The sequence below is a fragment of the Crocodylus porosus genome, unplaced genomic scaffold (genome assembly GCF_001723895.1).
Source record: "Crocodylus porosus isolate Cpor-Errol unplaced genomic scaffold, CroPor_comp1, whole genome shotgun sequence".
Taxonomy (NCBI): Eukaryota; Metazoa; Chordata; order Crocodylia; family Crocodylidae; genus Crocodylus; species Crocodylus porosus.
In genome coordinates this window covers 105,161,906-105,173,464 of record NW_017728943.1, presented here as the reverse complement: position 1 = coordinate 105,173,464, position 11,559 = coordinate 105,161,906, and the positions used below count along the sequence as shown (strand labels likewise).

General features: G+C 43.4%; 1 protein-coding gene across 3 annotated transcripts in view; it reads right to left on the bottom strand.

The window, feature by feature from the left end:
• FRMD1 (FERM domain containing 1) overlaps positions 1–2,660 on the bottom strand; it is a 44,941-nt gene extending 42,281 nt beyond the window's left edge. Inside the window, exons 1-2 of one of the 3 annotated variants that reach the window (XM_019549948.1) lie at positions 2,495–2,660; positions 2,019–2,205 (exon numbers count right to left, since the gene is read on the bottom strand). In XM_019549948.1, the coding sequence (XP_019405493.1) occupies positions 2,019–2,114 (96 nt within the window). In that variant the 5' untranslated portion in view covers positions 2,115–2,205; positions 2,495–2,660. The other 2 variants (XM_019549949.1, XM_019549950.1) reach the window with 2 other exon arrangements.
• Between the last annotated feature and the right edge of the window lie 8,899 nt (positions 2,661–11,559).

Sequence of the window (11,559 nt, the reverse complement as noted above, 5' to 3'; positions counted from 1 at the left end):
TTCCCTCCCCCCGCCCCTTACCCATCACAGACTTTCCAACTGGACACTGCTGTCCAAGCTGCCAGGCTGCATTCTTGGCTGCGTGTGTGCTGCAGCTGCATGCATGCAGCATTTAATCGGTGACATTATCAGCTACACTCGCCCAAAAAAGCTGACTACTGATAACGTTAATTTTCCTTTTTATCAGTGCTGATCTGATATGCAGCTGATCTATTGGTGCACCTCCAATTTCAAATACTGGTGTCACCCAGACTTACTCTGAGGTTTACATAAGTTGGTGCTTAAACACCTGCAACTTTTCTACTCTAGCACTTGCCAGCACTGATGTAATATCAACAGAAAATGTTTGGAAACATTTAGTTGTGTCAGTGCCCAAAGATGTGCGGGTAGGTCAGCCTTCAAAACCTGTTGCATCTGTTTAAACAAATAAAAGAGCTAGCAATGAGAGAGACACTCAGTATAAACACCTACCCACAACCGTCTCTAACCAGCATACTGTCCAATAGGGACTTAACTAAAACTACTATTCCACTAGGACAGCCATCAGACCATATGATTTTTAGTTGCCTTTCTGGGCTGGACTTGAACTGGTGACCCAAAAGGGAAGAGCTCTGATGCCTGTTGCTAAGTTTCCGATCAATCTAGTCTATGCTTTTTTTTCCAGTGATGGTAACATCTCAGCACAGCAGGTGGGAAAATTTTTCTGTGGATTTAAAGATTAGCATGCATAGTTTCTAAACTCATCTTTGTTACATATTTAGAATAGGAATTTACCATATCTGTCTCTATTTCTCTCCTCCTCCTTGGGATAATAACCTAAAACAACTAGGCTAGTGTTTTTCATTTACAGATATTTAATTTAATCTTATTTAATTTACAGATCCTTAAACAAATTTCAAATGGAGGTGTGGATCCCTCTGAATTGCAAGTGTTGGTATTCACATATTTTTCATTGATCACAGTCATCTTTCGCAGGTCCCCTAGCCAGTCTGCAGACCACCATGTGGCCACGCATTACAGACCTAAAACCATTAAAACATCATCCAAAGGGACAGTAAGTAATTTAGATAGCAAACAAGCAAGAGAACTCAACTGCTTCATACATCAGTTTGCTCTCTCATATGCCAACCTGTTTTTACAAAAGGAGGCAGGAGGTCATGTGGACAGGATGTCCATACATGGAGTCAACAGATCTAACTCTGTATACACATGTATGTGTAAAGTAGGGATTTTCAGTCAAGGTGCTTTGTGCCTGCCTGGACAATCCCATACCCTCACTGCCTGGCCCCTCTGCAAAAAGGTATGCACAGTTATATATAAATTCGTTTTTGAAACTGGGCACCACTTAATTCACAGAAAGTTATAGAGGGGTTCCTTGAGTCCAAAATGGTTGACAGCCACTGGTGTAACGACTTTTTACTAGCTACTTTGCCTCTTTGTGCTTCAGATTTCCTCCAAAGGAAAAGTGAGGATAATAAATTATTTCACAAAGTACTTGGCACCCTTTGGATGCATCATTATTTTATTTAACCCGGTTAAAAATATATAACAAAAGAATAAATTCTTAAAAAGACTCATTTACAAAACAGCATCTGAATTCTTCCAGCTTGAATAGTTGAGAGAAACTGCAGGGTAGTTAATGTAAATTAGCCGTGTCTGCCAAAGTCAACTGATCAAGCCATTTCACATTTCATTCTAAGCGGCTGGATTTTCATTTCAATTTGTTACAAAACATTTTGGGAAGAGTGAAAGGGAATTAAAAACTGGGGACTCATTTTCAAAGGTAAAAAGAGAGACTTAAGTAAAAATTAAGCATTTTTGCTGGTCTAGCCTTTAGGAAACAAAAATAGCAATTATGTTAAAATTAGTCAGTAGCTGCTAGGTCAATGGATTAGCAGAGTACATCTATGAGAACAATAACAGTTAATACACTCAGCCTTATCACAGCTCTGGCTATTAAAATACAAGAGGTATGTGTGGTGCCAACATCTCAGAAGAAAACTTTAAAATCAACTCACCCCAACGATTAAGTTAAGCTGTTCTCTGTTGGGCAAAAGGACACAAATGTTCCGATATTCTTGCTGCATCTTGCTTTGTAGTAGTTGTTTGCTCATTTCAAAGCTGATGGCAAGCTTCTCATCACCAGTGTGGCAGTAATGTGGAACTCTTCTCAGGACAAAGTCTAGCGCCCTTCATCCCTCACACCTGCCAGAAACATAAGACTTCAGTGCGACACTCACAAGAACAATACTGGGGGTACTAAACAAACAGCAAGCAGCCCGTATTTAACAGGATGTTTCTTCTTTCATTCCAACACAGAAGTTTTTCTCTGTGTCTGCAGAAAGATCTCTGTGAGTTGTTCTAGCATTAGTCAGCTCTCTTATCGATTAGTAGTATAGTGATGTCACTCCGGAGGTGGGAATTCAAGTCGCAGAAAACTAACAAGCGATGGTCAGGTGCCACCTGCCACAAGCATTCCCTTTCCCTGACTCACTCTTTTATGTCGCCAGCTAAGAGCTGGATCTCAGTTTTAGCGGTGGCACAGCAACATTCAACCTTTAAATAGGCAGTCACTTGACTCAGAGATGGTTATAAAACAATTACACATATTTAGATTATTAAAATGCCAGGAAAAAGATTATGAGGCAATGTAGTAGAAACCTAATGACACTACAGGCAATTCCCTGGAAGATGAAACATCAGCAGGGGAGGCTGCACTCTCTTCATGGTTCATGATCATTAGCGCAAGCAAATATTTAACCCAGTTGGGAGTGTGAGTTTGTCAGGTGTGAACGAGCCTGGATCCAGGTTGTATATTTTTTCCCCCCTGGGAGAAACTTATGGGTCCTTATTCACACTCCAAAAAGGAGAAAAAGCATGAGGGTAAGAAAAGGCAGACAGAACTTTGCTGCTGATCTGACACTTTTAGCAAGACAAGTTCTGGGCAGCCACTTCTTGATGTCTGAACGTACCTGATGTAGTTAATAGCTCTTAGATTGCTAGTTTGCAAATAAAAGCTGCAGAAATGCAACACAAAAACAAGGCAACAATCCAAAATGTCATACAAAGTTACCACAGAGCCAATTACAGTCACCGCAGATAAAACACAACAACTGATTAATAAGTTAATAGAAACTAAACTCGGAGATACAGGTTTCCTGGCAGTAAATAGTGCTTTTGCTCATTTTCCACTTTAAGTTCTTGCAACTTGAAATTAGCTGGGTTAAATATTTCCTACTCAGCAAATACCCATGTTTATTTACGCTCCCTCTGGAATTCTTTTTGGTGCAAGAAAATGGCTCTTCCAAGACAACTGGCAGCTGTTGACAGAAAGAAGCAATGCTATGATCTGGGTTGTTTGTATAGCTCTAATTAACAGTCTCCCTTTCAGAGGCACTTTCTTTAGTACCCTGGCTCCACACCTGCACAAGACACCCAGCTCTACCTCCTTCCTTGAGATGTAACCGATGGCATGACAAGGACACCACCATACCTCAAGGACAGTAGCTCCTAGATGAAAAGCAAGCAGGCCCATGCCAAACCCAAGAAACAGCGAAGTACAGCTGGCCAGAAACTCAGAGAAAACCCACTAGATTAGGTCACGGAGCCCTGCTTGTGTTGAATGGTACTGCCCCACCCTATGTCCTGCTTGTCAGGGTGAGAGGAAGACCCTGAGTCTTGTTTAACTTACCAGTTAACCCACAAAGGCCAGATAGAGTCAGTAGCAAAAGCAAATAAAGCCTTCTTTCAACCTCAGCTTGTTCCAAAAGTTGCCCTCTCCCCTCACTCCACTGAAAGATGAGAGCCTATTGCTTGACCCATCCCAACCAGATTACATGTTGAACAAAAAAGACCATGCTGGGGGGTCCAAACTGTGTCCAGCCATGGGCAAATTCAGGATTTAAGTAAAGGCATACTGCCTCTCAGACCACTGGGGGATGTGGGCGAGGCATGGCTGGAACCCCTGGGTTGGTGCAGGACACCAGGAGCAAAAGCATGAAGGAAGGGTAGAAGAGACGCATCTGACACTGCTGCTGTCCCCAGCTGGGGAACAGCCCTAAAGCTCCTCCTGCCCCACTCCTGCCACAGGCCATGGGGAACAGCTGTGCAAGGTGCCAGACTCAGCTGGGGATGCAGCAGAAGTGTGCCTGCCCACTCCTCCCAAGGTGTCCCTTGCTGGCCAGGAACAGGTGCTTGAAGGAGACTGGATAGTCACCTCCCTGGGGTCACCTGACCCCAGTAGTCTTTCCTGCCTAGTGCAGTGGGGCTGGACCTGATGATCTTGCAAGGTCCCTTCCAGCCTCTTACAATCTGTGAACCAGGAGCCCATGTGCTGTCAACGCTGTTCCCAGCTGATCCCAAACCCCACCAAGGGCCTGCAGCCAGAGCAGGGCAGAAGTGCCTCTGGTGCTCCTTGTGTACCTGGGTCAGTGGCAGAAAGGGGGATGCAACCATACCGCTGCACCCCTGTGGACCTGACTCTGTGACCAGCTTCAGTTTTCAGAGAGATGCTTACCATTTTCTGATCCCTCCAGCAGTTCCCCAGTTAAGGAAGTAGCTATCGACAGCTCAAAATCCAGGCTTGGCTTACGTTACAAAATTCTGCCAGCAGATCTAAAATAAGCCATGTAAAAACTTGTGCCTTCAGCTAGTTGCTCTGGTCTGTTCAGCAGCTGGTTTCTTCTCGTGTGCACTTTCCACCCTGGCAGCATAGCTGCTGTTGTAGAGCTGCATACAGCTGTTAGAAATACATGGTGGATGCAGGCAGCCAAGATTCTTTGGATAGATGTGGTCTCTTTCATTAGACCACCTAAATAGTTGGAAAAATTGTTCTTTGCAAGCTTTACCTTTACCTATGCCTGTAGAAGGGTGTTTGTTCTTTGCAAGCTTGCAAAGAACAATTTTTCCAACTGTTTAGTTGGTCTAATAAGAGATATCACATCTACCCAAAGAAACTTGACTGCCTGTATCCTTAGACCAACATGGCTACAACCAACAATTCTAAAGCACTGTGAATGCAAGCACTCTGGTGGATTGGCAGTGGTGGCTGCTGTCTGTGGACAGAGGCAGCTTTGTGTTGGCATAGCCTAAGAGATCAGGTCTCCAGGTCTAACCTACTGAGACAGTTTTTCTCCCCTCAGGCACAATGCAACTTATTGAGTCCAAGCCTGGAACAATCCATGGAAAAAGTCTAGACATATATGCTTCTCACTAGAAAGGGGGCTAGGTTGAAGAACAAGTGTCCAGAGGAGGTCAGAATCATGCAGGGAATGACCCTAACCTTCAGAGCATGATATGAAGCCCTCCCTCTTTCTCATCCTTAACAGCTTACTGAAGAAGAGGAAGTGGGGGGAGTCCTAAGCAGATCCTCCTCCATGAGCAGAGAAGAATTAGAGATGTGGCAGTCAGCCCTACAGAAAGTTTTAGGACAGGGAAGCACCATCTGAGAACGTAAGAACTGCCACTTACTGGGTCAGACCACAGGTCCAGCTTGTCCAGCAGTCTGTGTCACACAGTGGCAAAGAGCGGATACTGAAAGAGACAGTAAAACGGGTATGATCAGGGTCCTCCCGTTCCTCTCCCACTTGCAGCCTCCAGCACTTAAGGTATAAGAAGCTCTAATTCAAAAGCTGTTTCCCTAACTCCCAAGCTCAGTCGCTACTGATAGCTACATGGGAACCTGCACTGGAGTTCCCGTGAACTCTTCCTGCTCCTGTTAGCTTCTCTTAATGAACATGACAGCAGCTTCTCCACGTGACAGTGGACGAGAAGGCAAAACGAAACAAAAATAAAATAAAACCCAAGGGAAACAATCAGGGAGCAGCAGACTACCTTTTCACCCCTCCTGGACATGGCAAATGGCTCTTTCAGAGCCATTTGAAGCCATGGGAGAGCAACCTCTCTACTTTCTCATGTCCCAAAACATGCCATACACCACCTGCTGTTACTCAAAATATGCCAGCTAGATCCTCTCAGAGATTAGCTACCAAGTTTTGTCAACAGAAGCTGCTTTCTGGTACCAAAGGTTTGCCTGCAACCTGACACAAAATGTGACGTTAAAAGAGAAAAAAAAAGCCCAGTCAAGGAGAAAAAAAAAGCCCAGTCAAGACCTCCCCAGATGACACAAAACAGACAACATAACAGACTTAAAAAAAAAACAACAAAAATACTCAGTTGGTCTAATAAAAGCTATCACATCTACTCAAAGAACCTTACCTGCCTATGTCCTTAGACTAACACGGCTACACCAACAGCCCAGCACCAAAAAAGCCCCCAAACCCAGCATGAACAGGGAGTGTTAAAAGTAACACAGTGACTTCTGTTCCATTATCTGTGTCTTCACGTGCTGTTTGAAAAGTACCAAGAACTGCATATTCACAATTCACGGCATGCCAAAATAGAGATAGAGATAACAATAAAGATGCATAATTTGGGTACAGCACATTGTATACTCTATAAATAACCTTGGTGCAGTATTCTCACCTTTTCTACCTTTAGGTCAAGACTCAGGAAAGAAAATCCAACACAAGGATATCATAAAAGTTGTCAAATTACAGGCAAGGGATGGCTCTGATACAAGTATTAGAAAATCAAGAGACAAAGTTCTGATACAAATGAATGAAACATCACTGAAATCATCGTTGACATTTTTTTGCTGTTGCTCACGTATGTTTACTGTGGTGAATCAGAAAGTTCTCTATTTTTTTTTTTTTTTTTACTTCAAATGTAAAAATTTAGCATCTGAATTAGTGGTGCTGAAACTACTTAGTGCATCCTTTGAACAAGGGTATAGTTTGGCTCTTTTTACTATCGATGAGAATAGAATTGACTTTTAGAAAGTTAATAGGGGTGCACCAATAGAGATTTTTGGGATCGATACTGATAGCCGATTTTTAAGGAGGCACATCGGCCGAGACCAATCTGATTTCCGATACAGCTGCGTGCAGCTGGTAAGTCTGTTGTGGTGGGGAGGGAAGGGGCATGGGGGTGCAGATTAAGGGCCTGTGGTGACGGAGGGAGTGGGGCCAGGGTAGGCATTGCCCCGCTGGGGCAGGTGGGGCATGGGACAGAGCCATGGCTTGTCAGGGGGAGTGGGGGGAGGGGAGTGGCTCTCGCTGATGCACGCACCCTTGGAGGGTATGTGGGGGTGGGGAAGAAAGTGTGCCTAGAATCTGCGTGGGGTGCAGGTGGGGCAGGCTGCAGCTGTGGGCTGGGGCTACGGGGGAGGGCTGCAGCCACTCAAAAAAAAAAAATTGCCATAGATGCCCCATAGACCCCTCCCAGCATTGCTGCCGCCCACCCCACACAGATCCGGGGGCACACGCCCCCCCCATGCCTTCCCAGACGAGTGGTGGGAGCAGCGGTGAGAGCCACCCTCCACTCCTTCCTGTGCCCCCCCAGACAAGTCGTGGCTCCATCTTGCACACCCCTCTCTCTCCAGGGAGCACCTGCCCATGCCCTAGCCCCACACCTTCCACGCTGCTGGGGCTTTGTTCTGCCCTGTCCCCAGCCTCTTCCCATCCATCACAACAGACTCAACAGCTGCACGCAGCTCTCCATGCTGCCAGCTGTGCTTCTCACTGCCCACATGCTGCACCGAGGCTGTGCGCATGCGTGAGCCATTTGTCGGTCAAATTATCGGCCACATCAGGCCAATTTCCAATATAGATATTTTTCTTTATAACAGTGCCGATCTGATGTTGGACCAATGTATTGGTGCACCTCTATTAATAAAAGTATTTGAAAAACAAAGGCTATATCATCACCCTTACACAACTTTAAACAAATTAATTGCTTCCTGATTAAAACAAAACAAACCCCTCAACCACATGCAACATTTGCAGTTGCTTTGCGTTTTAAACCAATCCAGACTGATGCTGGAGGAAAAAAGCTGAAGAGATATGGTGAAAACTAAGAACAGAGACCGATGAATAAATTATACTGAATTAACAGGGGTGAAGCATGAAAAGAAAATAAATAAATAAAAGAGACAGACATTTGCCATGTGCGAGCTGTTCCACAGTAGCTGTTTAAAGTATTTGTTCCTATTCTACTACAGATCGAAGCTAAAACCAGTGTACCTTATGCCTGAATAAGCAGGGCTGAGCTGCTGCTGTTTTACTTGCACTTGCCATGGGGCAAGAGTAGACACACAAAAAAGTTACCATAGAGAAGCTGACACGTGCCAAGCCTACTCGTTTTAACTCTGTCTAATTTGTCTGTCCATATGCCAACTCCTGTTGCGCAAAGCACTGGCAGCTCTTTAACATAAACAATTAAAGAAAAAAAAATTGTCCACAAGATACAGCTTTTTCACATTTTACCACTGAAAAGGGCTAAGGAAACTGCTGAACAAAGAAACAAAACCAAACCAAACCAAAAATGTAATCCAACCCTAGACTTTTCCCCCTACCCCTTCCCTTCACTTCCGCATTCGGGTACAAGAAGGCCTCTTCTCTTCATTTTAATGTATTCAGCGTACAAAAAAAAATATATTTATTTTGCTAAAAGAACAAATGTTCCTGGTTCCTTTTCAGAAGGACACTCATTTCATTTAATACAGGGAACGTGCAAGCAGCACTTGTTTTCTCACAGAGCCCCAAGAATTGATTTAGTGTAGTTAGTTAATAAAAGGAGGAAAGTAGAAAGTTCATGTTTTTTTGAACAAGCCCTTTCAGGTCAACATGAGAAATTTTTGTTTTTAATGTGTACAATACACTAAGCCCTGCACTTAGGAAGGAACAATCCCATGCACCCAGTACAGGCTAAGCAGCAGCTCTGCAGAAAAGGACCTGGGGGTTACAGTGGACAAGAAGCTGAATATGAGACAGCAGTGTGCTCTTGTTGCCAAGAAGGCTAATGGCTTAGGGGGCTGCACTGGTGGAGTGTTGCCAGCAGATTGAGGGAAGTGATTCTTACCTTCTATTCAACACTAGCGAGGCCACATCTGGAGTACTGTGTTCAGTTTTGGGCCCCGCACTGTAGAAAAGATGTGGATTAAGTGGAGAGAATCCAGTAGAGGGCAACAAAATGGTGAGGGGTATGCAGCACATGGCTTCTGCAAAAAGGCTGAAGGAACTGGGCTTCTGGAGACAGAGATGGGTTTTAATAGCAGCTTTTGACTACCTGGAGGGCAGTTCCCCTGTCCTCATTGGTGGCAAATGACAAAACAAGGAGCAACGGTCTCAAGTTGCAGCAAGAGATATTTAGGTTAGATATTAGGAAAAACTCTCAGGAGGAGGGCAGTAAAACATTGGAACAGGTTATGCAGAGAGGTGGAGGAACCTCCATCCTTGGAGAGTTTTAAGACCCGGGTGGAGAAAGCCTTGGCTGGGATGCTCCCGCTTTGAGCAGGGGGTTGGACTAGATAATCTCCTGAGATCCCTTCCAACCCTAATTTCCTATGATTCCATGAATACTACAGGAGTAAGATAGATTTGACTCCTCAAAAAGGTGGCAAGTTAGAGCATCTTCTAGATAGATTATTTTTTATGAGAAAGAACAAATGAAAAATTCTTGTCCATATAGTTTAATAAGTGATTTTTCTCTTTGCTTCCAGACACCAATATTGGGAACAATAGTATACTCATAGGTCACTAATATCATCACTTTTTTAAGTTCAGAACCTTTGTAGAGACACCTAAACACACATCTTCTATAAAAATGAGGTGTAGGCAGCAAAGGTAAACAGTAAAAGGGAAGCTCATGTTTTGTGTTATCCATTTGGATTTTAACAGAACAATTGTTACGTTGAGGAGAAGTCTCTGATTTATTTTAAAATAGAGAAACGTACTTTCCCATGCCAATGAAGAAGAAAAAGAAAGGTAAGCTCTTTTGTTCAGGTGAAGGCTACAAGCCTGGCTCAGCCTTCCATGTTCATGAGGGATATTGGAATGTGACAAACAACCAGGCAATCATTAACCTAAATGTGGAAATTCACAATACAAGTATAATGTGAACCTGGAAGAGCCAACGAACAGAAACCAGGGGCCAGAAGAAGTGCTCTTGCTTAAATACACACAACTTCAGACTTCCATATGCCATTCTTTTGTTTACCACAGATTCTGACCCCTTAACCTCAATTAAACCCTCGAAACCTAACAAATGAACTTCAGATGAATTAATGAAAGCTGAAGTCAATCATCTGCCTCTGGGATGTTTGGCATTTTTAACATTACTTAAGGTTTTAGCTGCTAAAGAAGCACATTTCAATGTGTAATTGCCTGGTTAAGACCACTCTAGAGTATAGGTGAAACAAATCAAAGAATCTGCGAATTGGTTTACTCCTTATTCCTGTTAGGAATCGTATCAGCAGCTAGAATGACAAAAGAGGGGTTTGGCAGCTAAAATAAAAACAAAAATATACAAGTACACACTCTAATAAACTTTGGAAAACACATCCAGGTCCCTGCCTTTCCAAGTGCCTCTGACTAAATATTATGGAGCAGCAATATAAAAAAGGGCAAGATTATTTGTAACTCTACTCATGTCCCACTTACTCCTAGATCTAAAAAAACAAAACTCACACCAGTGCACTTTCACAAAGTTAAGAATTAGCAAGGTCCAGCCCAGCAATTGTAATAAAGACAATCTTCTCTTATCAAAAAGAGACTAGATCATGGGACAGTGGGGCTTGAAGGGACATCATGAGGTCAGCTAGTGCAGTCCTTTGCTTAGAGCATGATCATTCCTGACTAAAATCATCCCACTTAAGTGCCTGTCTTTATCTGCTCTTGAAAATTTCCAGAGATGGAGATTTCACAGCTTATCTGGGTAGCCTGTTCCAATACTTAACCACCCTCAGAGTCCGAACATTTTTCCTGATCTCCCAACCAAAATGCCTTCCCTGTAGCTGAAGAGGACAAGATTAGGAGAGGAATGCCTCAAGCTACAGAAGAAGAACCTCTCTATCTGCTTGTTATATACTATCTGCAGTGATCTGAAGAGTCATCAAATTCCCCTCTCACTCTTCTCTTGTCCAGACTAAATAATCCTAGTTCTTTCAGTTTTTCCTTGTAAGCAATACTTCCCAGGCCTCTAACCATTTTGTCGCTCTGCTGGATTCTTTTTGATCTGGCCACATCTTTCTTGAAATATAGCACCCAAAACTGGACGCACTACTCCAAGTGAGGCCTCACCAGTGCCAAAGAGACTAGAAGAATCACTTTCCTTAATTTGCAAGGGACCCATAATCAGTGGTTTTCAACCTTTTGGGGTTTAAGGCACCCCTCATAAGACGACAGCTTCTGCTTTTCACTCATTTTGGACTGCAGAAAAAATAATAGAGCAAATCTTTTGTTGCAAAGAACTTGAAAGGACCACAAAAGGTCAGGATATTTTTGATGCTATGGATTCCTGTTTGAAATCTCTGGGCTTACCTTGTGAATTATGTGTACGTATTTGCATACCTAGCAGTACTAGTATTGTACAGCACCTCACAACACCTTCAAAACAGACCTTACAGAATCCTAACTGAAAAATTACTGAACTAGATTCAAGTTGTTGCATGACAGTCTTCCTCCACCACTGAGCACAGGAAATGTAAAGCATAATTTGTAA